Source organism: Bufo bufo, chromosome 1, assembly GCF_905171765.1.
Source record: "Bufo bufo chromosome 1, aBufBuf1.1, whole genome shotgun sequence".
NCBI classification, from domain to species: Eukaryota; Metazoa; Chordata; class Amphibia; order Anura; family Bufonidae; genus Bufo; species Bufo bufo.
The window spans coordinates 547761239-547779558 of NC_053389.1; the positions used below are offsets into that span (position 1 = coordinate 547761239).

Here is an 18320-nt window from a genome sequence, read left to right on the forward strand (position 1 = left end):
GGGCGCGGTAAGAGCAGGACAGGAGGGGGCGTGGTGAGAGCAGGACAGGAGGGGGCGTGGTGAGAGCAGGACAGGAGGGGGGGCGTGGTGAGAGCAGGACAGGAGGGGGGCGTGGTGAGAGCAGGACAGGAGGGGGGCGTGGTGAGAGCAGGACAGGAGGGGGGGCGTGGTGAGAGCAGGACAGGAGGGGGCATGGTGAGAGCAGGACAGGAGGGGGGCGTGGTGAGAGCAGGACAGGAGGGGGGCGTGGTGAGAGCAGGACAGGAGGGGGGCGTGGCTGCCAATAGCAGGAAAACCAGGCAGATCTGCTAAAAAAGATATTTTAGTAAGTGCAATATCTCCCTACTTGCTTTACAGTTTTAATAAGTGCTAACAGAGTGGCCAACCCCTTTAAGTTTAAACTATGGGCCCCAGCCATTCTGCAGATTTGCTGTGAAACCTGCTAGGCACGTTTTTCTTATACATTGTAGACCAAGTATTTTATGTATTACCTTTAAAGAGGACCTTTCATGGGTCCAGACATTATGAAATAACTAGCAGGTTATGTAGGGTATATACGGCTTACTAGTTTGTCTGGGCGCTGCTCCGTTCACCTGCTGTGCCCCCCCTGCAGTTTTCCCGCTCACTATGTTAATACTGAGCATCGGTACCGTGAGGAGGAGATGCCAGACTTTCTCCCTGGCTGTAGCGCTGTGCGATCACAGCGGAGAGCGTCACAGCTAGGAAGAAGGTGAGCTGTTTTTCTCCCTGGCTGTGACGCTCTCCGATGTGATTGGACCGTGCTGCAGCCAGGGAGAAGGAGACACCCATTGAGAAACCCTGGCATCTCCTCCTTCCTGTACCGATGCTATTCATTAGCATACCAGCTGGGAAAAGTGAATGGGGGGCACAGCAGGCGAACGGAGCGGCGCCCAGACAAACTAGTAAGCCATATCACATCCCTGCACTATGCCCTACATAACATATAGTTACATAGTTGATACGGTTAAAAAAAGACACAAGTCCATCAAGTTCAACCAAGGGATAGGTGGGGACGCGAATCCCAGAAGGAAGTTATTTCATAATGTCTGGACCCATGAAAGGTCCTCTTTAAAGTGCACTTACTTATTGAGATACAAGAAAAGTTTTGATTGGTGGGGCTTCAAGTGCAAAGACCCTGACCACTAGCTGAAATGAGGCGTTAGAAGCACTCAGAGGAGCAGGCACTCTTCCTATGAGCTTTTAGCACCTTATTTAGCAATCGACTGGGGTCTCAGCACTAGGGCTCCCACCAATCAAAACCTTTGATATGTCACTATGACATACCAAAAGTAGTTTTTTCTTTTAACTACAGGTACACTTTAATAAACATTTTTTTATAATTGTAATTTCTAAACATCACCAGTAGATGGCAGCTTAAGCCAAGCCTTTAGAGGCTGATAACTGCAATACGGGTGTGCATCTGTAATATGGCAAGGAGTAAAAGAACTCTGATAATGATGGTACGGATTAGATAATCTCTCTAAAATGCTTTACCGCAGGTCTTCAATTTCTTTGATGTAATTGTGTATCATGTTGCTTATTTCTTCATTTCCGTCACCTGCAATTAAAATATTATTAAAAGATTGAAGTTAAAAAGGACCTGACAGCATGTATGCTTTAATACTTGTGTGTATTCTCAAAGACACAAAGATTCCCAAGCACATTGCTCATAACTCTGGGTTGTACTGTTCCTCTGTTATTCCTCTGGAATATTTCAGGAAAAAACCTGACACAAAGGGGTGTGTCCCTGCACAGTCCGGCATTGTCAGCAGTGACTGGAACAGTGTCAGACTGTGCAGGGACACTGTCCCAAATGGTATCAGTCATTGCCAGGCCTAACTTCACTCGCCCGCCCTAAACCTGCTTTACATAATAAAGAGGACCTGTCACCGCTCCTGACATGTCTGTTGTAGTAACTACATTAGGGATCGACCGATATTGATTTTTTAGGGCCGATACCGATACCGATAATTTGTGAACTTTCAGGCCGATAGCCGATAATTTATACCGATATTTTGGGAATTTTCATTTTTGAGAAAAAATAAATTTTCCTACACAAATCTGCTGAAAATTAATGTTTATTGTTAATGTGTATTTTTTTTGTTTATTGTTAATGTGTATTTTTTTTTTTTTAAATCTTTTTCATTTATACTTAATATTTTTGTGTTTTTTTTTTTACTAACTTTTAGCCCCCTTAGGGACTAGAACCCTTGTCCTATTCACCCTGATAGAGCTCTATCAGGGTGAATAGGATCTCACTCTGTCCCTGCTGCTCTGTGCTTTGTGCACACAGCAGCATGGAGCTGAACATGGCAGCCAGGGCTTCAATAGCGTCCTGGCTGCCATGGTAACCGATCGGAGCCCCAGGATTACACAGCTGGGGCTCCGATCGGAGGAGCAGGGGAGAGGGGATCCTGTGGCCACTGCCACCAATGAGTAATACTGGGTGGGGGGGGCGCACTGCGCCACCAATGTTTTTACTATTGGGATTGGGATGGGGGTGGGGGGCGCACTGCGCCACCAATGAAGATAAGTCTCTCAATCATTCATATACAGGAGGCGGGAGCTGGCTGCAGAATCACATAGCCGGCTCCTGACCTCTATGAGCGGTAGCTGCGATCCGCGGCACCTGAGGAGTTAACTACCGCGGACCGCAGCTACCGCTCATAGAGGTCGGGAGCCGGCTATGTGATTCTGCAGCCAGCTCCTGCCTCCTGTATATGAATGAATGAAAGGCTTATCTTCATTGGTGGCGCAGTGGCCACAGCCCCTACCCTCCTCTTATGTTCTCTCCTCTCATTGGCGGCAGCGGCTGCAGCAGCACAGGGGGAGGGAGACACTGCTTCCTTCTCTGTGCTGCGGAGGGAACACAGAGCGCTGAGAGCAGCGCGTTCTGTGTTCCCAATATGTTATCGGTATATCGGCAAAATAGATGCCGATACCGATAACGTTCAAAATCCTCAATATCGGCCAAACCGATAATCGGTCGATCCCTAAACTACATGCATCCCCATGTAACAATAATTCTGGAGCATCTATCCTTATGGCTATGCGGTGTCATTGGCAGCCGTCTGGACATTCCTGTATTTCCTCTACCAGAAGCCTATACTAAATAACCATGTCTCTGCAGCTTCTAGCCATTCAGTACAAGCATTCATTTGTCTCGTGTCGGGGTCATGTTTATCACAGTGTTGCAGTTGAAGAAAATGACAATAATTTGTTACATCAGAGTTATTACTTTCTGCTCCATCTCGTCCCTAACATTGTTACATAAAATGCAGGAACGTGACCTTCTGTGCCTTATTGTTAGGGTCTTGTCACACTGCGTCTTGCAGGGTAAGTTCACGGTTATACCCTGGAAAAGCCTCGGCAGCAACATTTAAAGGACCTATAGGCCCTAATTATACTGATGCAGGCTAAAACAGTGTTCTTCTGGTCTGCCCGGGTTTCCATGTTTAATGCATGGAACAGCATTCCTTATAGAGGTATCCAGTATAAAAAGTGACTTTTGCATGAGTGCCTATGGGTGACAATGGCACTCAGTTAAATGCATGTGTCTGATGTTTCGATGGGGAAATCTCACACTGCAGATGCGGTGTGAAGACATCATGTGCACATTTAGGCTACATGCACACGAAAGTTGTTCGTTTCCGTGTCCGTTCCATTTTTTTTTTTGCGGATAGGATGCAGACCTATTCATTTCAATGGGTTCGCAAAAAATGCGGACAGCACATCGTGTGCTAGCCGCATCCGTATGTCCGTTCATGTCCTATTCTTGTCCGTTTTAGGCATTGTTACAATGGATCCGCAAAAAAAAAAAAAACGGATGGCATATGGAACACATACGGTCGTGTGCACGTAGCCTTAAAGTAAAAGAAATCACTGGAGGGCCAAGTTCTAAGGAGAAAAAAACTATAAGGAGAGGAAAAGTGATGGGGAAATTAGGGAAGACACTGAGAACCCTCAGGCAGGTCCCTAGCCGGGACATGATGGCACCACATTAGTAGATTCACAACAAATGGCATCATTATAAAGGTGTACAGCCCATGTTTCATATGTGACGGCAAATCGTATTTTTCTGTAAAAAGAAACCTACAGACATGTCGTAACAAGGTAACTAGTGGCATTACTTCTAAGGGTCCTATTACACCTGCAGATGAAGCAGGCGATTGCTGGGAAGGAAGCAATCGCCTGCTCACTAGCGGAGGAGACCTCAGCTATTACAGTATAGGGAGAAGTGATCACTATGCCATAGCTAGGAATGAGAGAATCGACTTCGGATGCTTTGTTGTAATACTGTACGGAGCGGGAGTGTGTATTGGCACCTGAGTTCGGTGTCCAGGTCTTTTACAGTAATAATTATTCACTAAGTTATTACACAAAGTCTCGTGAGACTTCGCAAAGTAATAACTTCGGCTCATCGGAGCCAATACATTCTAATACTGTGCGTAGCTCCCGCTCCGAAGACGTTTCCCTATACTGAATCACTGTTTGCCAGCAGCATGATCTGCCGCCGACATACGAGGATTTCTAAACCTGCTAAAAGATTCCAATTAACCGATGATCGAGCGTTTCAGTCAAAGTCTTTCCTTTATATTTTCCATTCCTACCTACTTTTAAATTTGGCAAAAAAAAAAGCTGCAATGTTTCTTAAAAAAAAATGCAAAATGTGAAACCACCCTTAGGGCCAGTCCACACGACTGATTTTGAAAACCATGATTTCGCTTTTCTTTGCGCTTTTTTACCCCCCACCCCCCCCCCTTTTTTTTTTTTTTAACTAATGGGTGTCCACTAGGGATGAGCGAACTTGTGTTTCAGGTTCTGCTTACAAGGTTGTGGTTATCTAAGAATTCCGTTATGGATTCCGCTACCACGGACCATAACTTATTCTTCGATAACCCGAGCCTTGTGCGCCAAACTTAAAACACAAGTTCGCTCATCCCTAGTGTTCACTTCATCAGAAAGCTTAATTTTCTGCATAAGGTTTTTGAAGCAGATATGTGCCAAAAAAGTGTTGAAAATGCTGAGAAAAAAAAAAAAAACGCATGGACTTACATGGAGCTGTTTTTATCGGATTCCTATTCATTTCAATGGGAAATTCAGCGCAGATTCTGCCCCAGGATAGGGCATGCTGCTTCTTTTTTCCACGTGTTTAGGGGGTGCTGCTTCCCACTGAAATGAATGGGAGGCTGTTTTGAGGCGTTTTTTTTAGCTGATTTTGGAGGCAGAAACGCTCTAAAATCAGTGCCAAAAAAACTCTGTGTGAATTGGCCCTTATGGTAGTTTCTTGCATTCTGAAACAATAAGGGGAAGATTTATCACATAACTCCCAACATTTGAAAATCGCAAAAAGGGACAATATGTGCGGCGCACGTCACAGCAATTTTTTTCATACTAGGCCACGCCTCTAACTCCGCCCAAAGCATTATTACTGACTCCTTCACAACGGCAGCAGCTGGGGATCGGTTAGGCGAGTATAAGTTCCTTTATGTTTTTTTACAGCATGTGGAGCCCCTGGGACAATTTTATTTCTTGTGCTTTAATATATATTTAAATATTAGTTAATAAATCAGATTATAGATATTTTAAGGTCCAAATTGCACAAAATAATGAAGTTATGGTCTAATATACAGGTAGAAACAATATTTTTCGCTTTATAAAAGACGCACCCCCCCCCCCCCCCCCCCCCCCAAAAAAAAAGTGGGGGGGAAATGGCAGTGCGTCTTATAAAGCGAACACTGCCATGTTTACTTTGGTGACGCTGATACATCGCAAGCCGCGATGCAGTCACTGTACTGTAATACATCGGGCCCCGCTCACGGCAATTTTCACATGTACTGTCTATAATCTTCAAGCAGTATCTCTGCTTTAAACTAGGGCAATCCTCTGTAGTAGTACAACTCCCTATGAAAGCGGCAGGCAGGGCGGCAGCGTAACCTCGCGATTCTCACTCATTCACGCTCCTCCCACTTCCTTCATGAATGAAGTGGGAGGAGCGTGAATGAGTGAGAATCGCGAGGTTACGCTGCCGCTTTCATAGTGAGTTGTATTACTACAGAGGATTGCCCTAGTTTAAAGCAGAGATACTGCTTGAAGATTATAGACTTTACATATGAAAACTGCTTCATTACACTCTGCTTTCTTCTATAACAGTACTCACTATGAAAGCAGCGGTCCAGCCGGCGCGTGACGTCACTCACTCGGTCATGCTCCTCCCACTTCATTAATGAAGCTGGCAGGAACGTGACTGACTGAGTGAGTGACGTCACGTGCTGGCCGGACTGCTGCTTTTATAGTGAGTACTGGTATAGATGAAAGCAGAGCCATTAAAAGATTTTACATATAAAGTCTACTGTGTGCCCTGTGGTGTAATGGGGGTCACTATTCCCACAGGGACAATATACTGTGACACATATGATACTGTGACCAGCAACCAATCCGATTCCACCTTTCACAGCTCCATTGGAGTTTGATAAATCTTCCCCTAAGGCTATGGATAAAATAGCACTATGCTATCAGAACTACCTTATTTGAATAAATGAATGAATGAATACTGCACCTGCTCTAGCAAGAACCTGATTGGCCTGCTCACTCACGAGCAGCGTGATTCTGGTTCTTAACGCATCAATGGTCTCCTGCATAGCCTTAATTCTCATGCGTAGATTGTTGTTTTCTGTCTGTAACATTGCATTCTCGTGGAACATGTCATTGATGCTCTCAACTCCATCTTCATCGATTATTCTTTTACCCTATCAAGTAACAAAAAATAAATAAAAATAAAAATAAATCATCTAATACCAACATACATACATTTTATATACATATTGGTGGACATTTATTAAAGGGAACCTGTCGCCAGTTGTATGCTGCCCTAACTGCTAAGTTGTAACAGCTCCAGTGCATGCAGATAAGTAGTGTTGAGCGAACTTCTGTTTTTAAGCTCGGCGTACGGCGTACAAGGTTCGGGTTATCTAAGAATCCCGTTATGGATTATGCTACCACGGACCATACATTATGGTTAATGGTAGCGGAATCCATAACAGAATTCTTAGATAACCCGAACCTTGTATGTCGAACTTGAAAACAGAAGTTCGCTCATCCCTACAGATGAGTCCTCATATTCATGAGTTCCCGATATTACCACCACTGGGACCCGAACCTATATCGAGAACGGAGACCGGCAAGGTGGTGGCTGGAGGATTACGGTCCGGCCACCACAAGCTGGCTCCCTAAATAAGTGAATGGGAGCGTACCGCGCATTCGCGGCCCCTGCTCCCATTCATTTCTATGGGGCCGATGGAAATAGCCGAGCCAGTGCTCGGCTATTTTTTCCGGCCACATAGAAAATGAATGGAGGGTGGCTGTGCATGCGCAGTGCACCCTCCTTCACTTGCAGGGCTCCGTTCTCGATATAGATGCGGGGCCCAGTGGTGGGACCCGCAGCTATAAGGCAATAGGGGCATATCCTAGCAATATGCCCGCATTGTCTATGATGAGACAACCCCTTTAACAAATATACCGTATTATTTCTGACTATAAGATTACTTTTTAGTAATAAAATAAATCTTGCTAAAAGGGCTCTGCATCTTAATGTTCGACGTTCCCATCAGTAGTCAAAAACATACAAATAAAGTACAAAATTGGTATTGCCACATCAGCATAGCCTAGTATGAAATATATTTATTTCTTTTCAATTTTGGGTTGTCTAAAATCTGGGTACATCCTAAAGTCATATGAGTGTTATAGTCTGAAAAATATGGTACATGTTCCTTAATTTTGTGAAATTTGACTAATTTATTACAGATTTTTTTTTTTCATTTACAACTTGCTTTTTATTCAAAACATATTAGTGGACTTTAAGAATCAGGCAGTATCACTGCACGGACCTGGATGCCTTTGCCAGAACCCCTGTCTAAGAGTGTACAGACCATGGCAAATGAAATGCCAGGAGGAGTGATCAATGTTAAAAGCGAACATCCTCAGTAGCGATCATGGTACTGACGGCATTAAAGAGCTGAGATCAGAGTGATCTACTACAGTGACCGTAAATGACAGCCAGTACCTCACAGCAGAGTTCAGGGGCACAGGCAGTGCGTCCATGCGCTTACAATCACATACATGTATGTGGAGGTGTAGTAATAAACTACTTTGCTCCATGTACATGATAATATGCAAAGGACTTTTATTTAGTTTTAACAGGCTATGGTATCCAATGGATTGTGGAAAATAACATCCAATAACCGATTATGATCACGTTCACACGCTAGTCATTTCACTTGTTCTGCACCATTAGAAGTGCACAACTGTTAAAATAATGGCACATAATTGAAACTAGAGTAGCCTTAAGAATGTCATGGATTCTCCCATCCTACCGTTTTATACTCCACAAGCTCCATCTGAAGTCGTGTTATTTCATTTCGAAGTGCATTTATCTGTTGACTTGTTCGGTCCTGGTTAACCATGACTTTGTTCTTGATATTTCGTGCTCTATTGGCATATTTAAGGGTGTTCAGGGTTTCCATAAAATCTCTATCGGAAGGGCTTACACATGCGATCATTACAGTTTGGCTATGAAGAATAAAGGAAAAAATGTTACAGTGAAACAGGGATCTCTCCTATTAAAAAGTGCCAAGATGACAGGGAAAACAACACAATTTTGCTTTGTTCTATGATAAATGATGAGAACTAATGGAAACAAACATGGAGAAGACATAGGGACTTCTGTACTAACAAACTGATACAGCTTAAAAACTGAAATGCATAAAAGTATAACATCACAATATTTGTTAACACTCATCTACAAAGCTATGCAGATACACAGCCAGGTCCATAAGTATTGGGACATCAACACAATTCTAACATTTTTGGCTCTATACACCACCACAATAGATTTGAAATGAAACAAACAAGATGTGCTTTAACTGCAGACTGTCAGCTTAAATTTGAGGGTATTTACATCCAAATCAGGTGAACGGTGTAGGAATTACAACAGTTTGCATATGTGCCTCCCACTTGTTACGGGACCAAAAGTAATGGGAAAGTTGGCTTCTCAGCTGTTCCATGGCCAGGTGTGTGTTATTCCCTTATTATCCCAATAACAATGAGCAGATAAAAGGTCCAGAGTTCATTTCAAGTGTGCTATTTGCATTTGGAATCTGTTGCTGTCAACTCTCAAGATGAGATCCAAAGAGCAAAACAAACCCATCAGAGAGATATAAAAAACATTAGGCGTGGCCAAAACAACTGTTTGGAACATTCTTAAAAAGAAGGAATGCACCGGTGATCTCAGCAACACCAAAATACCTGGAAGACCACGGAAAACAACTGTGGTGGATGACTGAAGAATTCTTTCCCTGGTGAAGAAAACACCCTTCACAACAGTTGGCCAGATCAAGAACACTCTCCAGGAGGTAGGTGTATGTGTGTCAAAGTCAACTATCAAGAGAAGACTTTACCAGAGTGAATACAGAGGGTTCACCACAAGATGTAACCCATTGGTGAGCCTCAAAAACAGGAAGGCCAGATTAGAGTTTGCCATACGACATCTAAAAAAGCCTTTACAGTTCTGGAACAACATCTTATGGACAGATGAGACCAAGATCAACTTGTACCAGAGTGATGGGAAGAGAAGAGTATGTAGAAGGAAAGGAACTGCTCATGATCCTAAGCATACCACCTCATCGGTGAAGCATGGTGCTGGTAGTGTCATGGCGTGGGCATGTATGGCTGCCAATGGAACTGGTTCTCTTGTATTTATTGATGATGTGACTGCTGACAAAAGCAGCAGGATGAATTCTGAAGTGTTTCGGGCAATATTATCTGCTCATATTCAGCCAAATGCTTCAGAACTCATTGGACGGCGCTTCACAGTGCAGATGGACAATGACCCAAAGCATACTGCAAAAGCAACCAAAGAGTTTTTTAAGAGAAAGAAGTGGAATGTTGTGCAATGGCCAAGTCAATCTCCTGACCTGAATCCGATTGAACATGCATTTTACTTGCTGAAGACAAAAATGAAGGGAAAATGCCCCTAGAACAAGCAGGAACTGAAGACAGTTGCAGTAGAGGCCTGGCAGAGCATCACCAGAGATGAAACCCAGCGTCTGGTGATGTCTATGCGTTCCAGACTTCAGGCTGTAATTGACTGCAAAGGATTTGCAACCAAGTATTAAAAAGTGAAAGTTTGATGTATGATTATTATTCTGTCCCATTACTTTTGGTCCCGTAACAAGTGGGAGGCACATATGCAAACTGTTGTAATTCCGACACCGTCCACCTGATTTGGATGTAAATACCCTCAAATTAAAGCTGACAGTCTGCAGTTAAAGCACCTCTTGTTCGTTTCATTTCAAATCCATTGTGGTGGTGTATAGAGCCAAAAATGTTAGACTTGTGTCCATGTGCCAATATTTATGGACCTGACTGTAAAACTGCTTAGTGACTTGTAACACCAGAAGTACAACATGTCAGATGCTTTTGTGTGGAAAGACCCTTTGGGAGTTATTTGATCTAGGGTATTTATGCGCCTTTCTACACGTAAGTAAAAAAGCTATAAAACTGTCAATGTGGATTCACTGAAAACTTGCTGTAGCCCTAAGAGAAAATGTAGAAAATACAAACTGAAACATGTCCTTTGAACAAAAACACCTATCTTTTGGAAAATACCTATAAATATTATCTACATGTCGGTCTGTCTATCATCTCTTACCTATTACCGCCAAGGGAGTCCTGGAGTAGCCTTGTTAGCTTGGAATCTCTGTAAGGCACATGTGTGGATTTTTTACTTTTGTCTCCTAAAGCACTTATCACATTTCCAAGAGCCAGCTGTGAAATAAAATAACACTCATATTAGACAATCTACACCAATGTACAATTAGGGCTCATGCACACAAACTGATTTTTGGTCAACATCTGATTAGGTTTCCTGCATCAGATGCAGACCCGCTCATCTCAATGGGCCGCAAAAGATGCAGACAGGACACACTGTGGTGTCTACATCCGTACATTTGGTCCGCGGCCCTGCAAAAAAGATAGAACAGGTCTTATCCTTGTCCGTTTTGAGGACAAGGATAGAACATTTCTAGAGGAGTGTGAAAAAAAAATGGAAGAATGTACTCGGCTGGGATCCACAATTCTTGGACCGCAAAACGGATGTGGTCACGTGCATGAGCCCTTCGACTATTTCACAAAGACTATCCTGGGATACAGCAATGGCAGTTGACACAGTTTCATGCTAGGTGGAGAAACCTTAAGGGCCCCCCTACACATATGATCTGTCTGGTGTTTTCTGTTCACGAAAAAAATGCCATGGAAAACGCTTGGGTTTTTTTCCCCATCCACATTAAGTTTTCATGGCATTTTTAGTGCCATTTTTTTGCCAAACCAAAGTATGAATGGCATTTTTTCCTGATGTTTTTCACTTCGAGTAGATGAAAAAAAAAAACTGAAAACAAAAAATGCCAAGAGCGACAACATTGCATTCTGACACAAAATTTTATAAAGCCACAATTAGAAAAATAAATGCCACTAGGCAAAAAATGCTCGTCTGCCCTCCATTTTATATTTCTCATACACCTTCGGGTAACATCTGAAGCTTGTAGGAAACAGCAAGAAGGCCAACGCGAGTGCCGCTGCCTTCTCAAACTGCTGATCGGAGGGGGGTTACAGGAGTTGGACACTCACCGTTAGGATAGATTATCAGTAATAAAAAGGTGGAGAACCCCTTTAAGCCAAAAAATGCAGGGAGACTTTAGCTCACAGTTCACTGCAAGGTGAGTAATGCAATGTATAAGGAAAATTATAATAATTTCAACCACTTCAAAGTATAGATATGAACAAATACAAAAATTATTGTGACATCATATTTTCTTATCACCTTGATCAAAAACAGAGGGGAAGAGACTGATAGAGAGGACACGCGGGGGACCACGCTATCCCTACGAGGACCCTCAATAGTGCCTCAACCCACAGGAACACCCTGATGGTGGAACCACAGGCCATCCACCATCAGGGTGTTCCTGTGGGTTGAGACACTATTTAGGGTCCTCGTAGGGATAGCGTGGTCCCCCGCGTGTCCTCTCTATCAGTCTCTTCCCCTCTGTTTTTGATCAAGGTGATAAGAAAATATGATGTCACAATAATGTTTCTATTTGTTCATATCTATACTTTGAAGTGGTTGAAATTTTGAACATTAAATATTAAAAGTTACGTTTTATTCATGCCTACTGTGATCCAATTGTTCGTACTGCATATGCATATCCTCTGTGAGGTTTACAACATTTTTTGTATAAGGAAAATGACTCAATTTATTAAAATGATGAGAATAGTATAAAATAATGATGGAGGGTAGTACCACCATTATTTATCCTTCTTTGCCCAAAAAAATTAATAAAATAAAAATCACCCTTAGAAGACCATTTCTCTATGTAACTTCCCAAAGCCACTTTTGCCAATGAAATAAAGCTCACATCACCTTTCATAGCTGTATCTTTTTTTTTTGTAAACTAGGGATTAGTGGATTGAATGGCAGGGACGTTAGTTATACAGTAGTCTATTGTGAAATAAGCCCTTAATCTTACTAGACCACAGTTGATAGAAATTCCTTCTTTAGCTCTGTCTCCCGTAGCTCCTGTACGTTTAAGTCGCTCTGAGCCAGCCAAATCAACAAAATGGAACTTGGCAGTAAGGGTTTCAAACTCGTTCATTTGTGTAGACTCGGATGTTATCCTATTATCCAAGTCATTCTCCTGTAAAACAAAAGGGGGAAAAGCTTTGAGAGAAGATAATTAAGTAGCAAGAATGATTTGTTTACGGCTCCATATGACTAAGCTTTCTTTCCCAACAACCAGACGGGTCATCAATAATGATACATTGGAGCTAACACAATGAATGTATCGCTGGTCATGGGTAACCACTGTGTTAAGTGCAGGTATGCAATTCTAACACTACATCCCAGAATAATGGAGACAGGAGAGTAGCCGTGCCGCACTGCTTCTCTAACTGGGAGCTATGGAATCCACAGAGCTCGCTGTGCTATTTCCACACATCCCATTCATAACTATGGGAAACTATGGGTTCCCTGTGATAGATGTGGTGCAAATCTGCCCCAATCTGAATGGATTTTGGCTACAGGAACAGATAGATTATACATACCGCATCAAGTTTTGGACAAAATCTGGTTTGACATAAGTGGACTGTGAATATGGCATGTGAACGAGAACTTTGCACATTCATTTGCGTACTGGCAGTAGTTCTAGATAAGGCACCCAACTTCAAACACTGCATCATCTACAAGGAAAAAAGAATGTGTTACTAGCAATGTATACAAGCAATCTGGCTTCTAAAGACCCCTTCACACGGCCTGATGTGGCAAGAGATTGTCGTGAAGGACGAGTCTCTTCCCAAAAATCACCTGCTGCATTTACAAGCAGCAATCCCCTCCACAGCAGTGATGGCCAGTTCGCAGTGTTCGCCAGTGAACACATGCGGGCTGCCATCTTGACTCACCCGTCCGGCGATGCACAGGTAAGCCCTTACCCGCGGGAGCCGGTCTGAAATCACCGGGAGTAGGTAGTTCCAAGAACAGCCGCCGGGGGCCATCATCCGAAGTGCCTGCTGCCGGTGACCGCATTTGATTTCAGACCGGCTCCCGGCACAGGTAAGGGCTCACCTGTGCATCGCCGGACGGGTGAGTCAAGATGGCAGCCCGCATGTGTTTGCTGGCGAACACTGCGAACTGACCATCACTGCTCCACAGTAAAGGGAGGAGCGTTTGCTAATTGCGTCTCCTGTCCCCATATAGAATCATCGTTTGCTGGCAGTAGAGTCTGTTTACACAGCATGATCTGCTGCCGCCGGTGACTGCATGAAAGATTCAATCACCTGATGAACAAGCATTTTGCTTGTTTATCGGGTAATCGGTAGCACCCTTACTCCAGCAGATTATCACTAGTTAGCAAACACTTGTTAGCGATAATCTGCCTAAACATCAGGCAGTGTAAGGGGCCCTTAAAAACCGCTTAGATAATTCCATTTTATTTACGAAGACGTAAACAGAAAAGATCTATGGGGGTCACTTTTGTGGCGCATATCTGGCGCAGATTCTGTCGCACGCCATGTTGTGACAGGATCTGCGACTTCTTCTCCCGCTCATGCCAGGTCTTAAAGGGGGCGTGACGTGGGCAGAGAAGGGGATGGGCCTGCAGGCCCGCCTTATTCATCATTTTGCACACCTCGCTTAGGCGTAGAAAATTGTCTAAATGTAAGACAGCAAGGAAGCCGTCTTACATTAAGATGTGGCGGTGAATGCGCCAAAGTTATGTAGAGGCTGGTGGCTATACATAATTTCGGCAGTCCACCGTCAGCACCCACAGCATAGGGGATAAGTATCTGATGTGTCGGAGGGGCCCCCTGCAGTTGGACCCCACCTATTAGAGCCTAAGTTGCTGAATGGGGACAACCCCTTTAAGGCTTGTCTAAAAGATATAAAATGTTATATAATCCGCCATATTGATTGATTTTTCATGGCTTTTCCACAGCATTCACCACGGTGCAGCAAATCAAAAGCTGCCGAGAAACAGACCCTTTCTTTATGATCAGCTAATAAAAGGAATAAAGCCGCATGAGTGAAGCCAGCCTATTAGGAAATAAACCATGTGCACTGCTTAAGATCATGACGTTTGTATACTAGATCATAAGGTGCAGTGTAGAGACACTACTAGAACTGCGGTATAGTTTTACAATTTGTATGCCAAGGCTAAAAGGAAAAGAAACCTGCTGTATATGGCCACGTAATACAGCATCGTCTGATAGAAGCGGTCTGCAGCCACTCCCTATTGATTGCTGCAGTGAGCGGATGGAACCTCTGCCATGTAGCTGGCCAATATATCACTAGACTGAAATTGATTTACAGCGCAGACTGGAAGCATCCGAGACTAGAATCACAGAAGACGACGAAGGATACAGACACTTTCTTCACTTACCTCAAGGACATAAGCAACTAAGCCTCTGCAAAAGACCACCCGCTCATCCTGATCAGATTCACTGTGACATATTATACTTATAATACGCATACTGGCCATCTTCAATGAGACGCCCAGGCTCCCCCCAGAAGATTACTGTTCAATGCAATTTTGGGTGGTCACCTAGAAGGGGTATCCCAGGATTTTAATATTGATGGTCTATCCTCAGGACCGCAGGGGTCGGACACCACTATAGCTCTATAGAACAACTATAGGTTGGCGCCGGCACTACACAGCTAAGTGGATGGAGCTGGTTAGCCCACCGCTGCTCCCCTTAAAAGGAGGTTTTTTCAAAAAGCTGTTATGTAAAAAGAATTCCTAAATAATCAGTTTAGAAACGGTCCAGGTTTCAAAAACGAAGCTGCTCATGAGCTTTGTCGTGTATTGCAGATCAGCTTCATGTATCTGACCAGGGATGGGTTGCAATACCAGAAACAGCCCATGGGGAGATATGGGACTGTGTCAGGAAAGAAGCAGAGCCTTTTTTATTGTGGACTATCCCTTTAAACGGCAAACACGATTTTACTGCTATTGGTTTTCATGCTGCTTTTAGTATTATATTGAGAATGTTAGGCTGCATTACCGCATACATGGGCAATCACTGAGACACTAATACTTTTTCTTGTTGTCAGTGTAAATGGAAAAAAAAAAGGAGTAAAGCAGAACATATTAAACATAAACAGTTCCAGGAACATATGGAAACGCACACACCTCTCCTTCGGTGGCCACATTACGTGTCGTTACTCCAACTGTATAGATTTCTCCATTTGAATCTTCATGGATCTTTATGTTAGACTTTTTATGCTTGTCTTCAATGTCCCGTGTTGTGTCAAACAAATCAAGTATCTCTTCATTGTAAAGCTAAAACAGAACAATAGATAAGGAAGTGTATTAAAGGGGCTGTCCCATGAAAAATATTCTGCACTTTCAAACCAGCACCTGGATCTGAATACTTTTGTAATTGCATCTAATTAAACATTTTGTAAAGCAGCCAAGTTATTTAATAAAATGTATCTGTATAGCGCCCCCCACTGTTTCTTCTTTTTCTTATTTCTCTGTCCACCTCGCTAGAATGGATGCACCTACTCCGTTCCAATCATTCAACTTCCTCCTGAGCTGTGATAGGGAGACAGCTGCCGCAGCATGAACACGCCCCCTGAGCTGCCGCAGCATGAACACGCCCCCTGAGCTGCCGCAGAATGAACACGCCCCCTGAGCTGCCGCAGAATGAACACGCCCCCCTGAGCTGCCGCAGAATGAACACGCCCCCCTGAGCTGCCGCAGAATGAACACGCCCCCTGAGCTGCCGCAGAATGAACACGCCCCCTGAGCTGCCGCAGAATGAACACGCCCCCTGAGCTGCCGCAGAATGAACACGCCCCCTGAGCTGCCGCAGAATGAACACGCCCCCTGAGCTGCCGCAGAATGAACACGCCCCCTGAGCTGCCGCAGAATGAACACGCCCCCTGAGCTGCCGCAGAATGAACACGCCCCCCTGAGCTGCCGCAGAATGAACACGCCCCCTGAGCTGCCGCAGAATGAACACGCCCCCTGAGCTGCCGCAGAATGAACACGCCCCCCTGAGCTGCCGCAGAATGAACACGCCCCCCTGAGCTGCCGCAGAATGAACACGCCCCCCTGAGCTGCCGCAGAATGAACACGCCCCCCTGAGCTGCCGCAGAATGAACACGCCCCCCTGAGCTGCCGCAGAATGAACACGCCCCCCTGAGCTGGCAGAGCAACTGGTGCAATGAATGGGGAGATCTCTGGATCTATGTGAGGTGCAGGGCTGGGTCTAATTCAAAGCTGTTGTTTTTTTTGAGTTCCTGCCCTACATTTTATATACATTCACATAAGCATTTTAGCCTGATGCAACAACATCCAATACACAAAATCTTCCTAGTAAGAAAATGGGTGCACATTATTGCTTAACATTAGAGCCCATGAACGTTTTTATGTGAAAATGCAATAGGCAGACCGGGTTATACCTTAACCAGGTCTTGTAGCCATACAAACCATGCTGAACATTGATGCAGCTGCCAGTGTTCAGCACAGGAAGGAAATACAAGGTCACCAAACACTAGAGCTGAAAGCAAAGGTTTTGAATAACCCTGTGCAATAAATCTGATCCCCCCCCCCCCTGTCCCGCAGATGCTTCAGCTCTTTCTTCATTACTTGGATTACTTTAATTCACCAAGGCAGCAAGGTAATTAAAGAGGACCTGTCACCGCTCCTGACATTTCTGTTTTAATAGCTCCATACATTCCCTGTGTAATAACAATTCTGGAACATCTATTCTTATGGCTCTATGTTGTACCATTCCTCTGTTATTTCTACTAAAAGTTATGAATGAATTGCTATTAGCCTTCAGTAAGGGTACAGAGGGGAGGTAACCAGTTGGGGGTGGGGGGGGTGTAACTGCACAGTCTGACAATGACAATGGCAGCACTGATTGGATAGAGTCATAGAGTCAGTCTGTGCAGGTACACCACCCCCCCCCCCCCAAATGGTTACCTCCCCTCTGTACTAATAGCAATTCATTCATAACTTCTAGTACAAATAATAAAGGAATGGCACATCATAGAGCCATAAGAATAGATGTTCCAGAATTGTGATTACACTGAGAATGCAGGTAGCTATTAAAGCTGGCATATCAGGAGTGGTAGGACTCAGCCCTATTTCACCTTACGGACTTGGCCATTTTTTGTAAATTTGACCAGTGTCAATTTAAGTGCTGATTACTTTAAAATGCTTTGACTTATCCAGGACATTCTGAGAATATTTTTTCGTCACATATTGTACTTCATGACACTGGTAAAATTAAGTCAAAAGAAGAAATTTTTATTTATAAAAAAAAAAAAAAATACCAAATTTAGCAAAAAATTGAAAATTTCCAAGTTTCAATTTCTCTACTTCTATAATACATAGTAATACCTCCAAAAATAGTTATTACTTTACATTCCCCATATGTCTACTTCATGTTTGGATCATTTTGGGAATGGGGTATTTTATTTTTGGGGGATGTTACAAGGCTTAGAAGTTTAGAAGCAAATCTTGGAATTTTTTAGACATTTTCAAAAACCCAATTTTTAGGGACCAGTTCAGGTCTGAAGTAACTTTGCGAGGCTTACATAATAGAAACCACCCAAAAATGACCCCATTCTATAAGCTACACCCCTCAAGGTATTCAAAACTGATTTTACAAACTTCGTTAACCCTTTAGGTGTTCCACAAGAATTAATGGAAAATAGAGATACAATTTCAAAATTTCACTTTTTT

General features: G+C 43.6%; 1 protein-coding gene across 4 annotated transcripts in view; it reads right to left on the reverse strand.

The window, feature by feature from the left end:
• The window catches only part of KIF21A (kinesin family member 21A), a 175348-nt gene that overhangs the window by 103825 nt on the left and 53203 nt on the right, over positions 1–18320 (reverse strand). For all 4 annotated transcript variants that reach the window (XM_040412374.1, XM_040412382.1, XM_040412389.1 and 1 more), the window contains exons 4-10: positions 15753–15902; positions 13174–13308; positions 12600–12767; positions 10730–10845; positions 8394–8589; positions 6581–6770; positions 1516–1579 (exon numbers count right to left, since the gene is read on the reverse strand). In XM_040412374.1, coding sequence (XP_040268308.1) covers positions 1516–1579; positions 6581–6770; positions 8394–8589; positions 10730–10845; positions 12600–12767; positions 13174–13308; positions 15753–15902 — 1019 coding nt within the window. The remainder of the gene's footprint in view (positions 1–1515; positions 1580–6580; positions 6771–8393; positions 8590–10729; positions 10846–12599; positions 12768–13173; positions 13309–15752; positions 15903–18320) is intronic.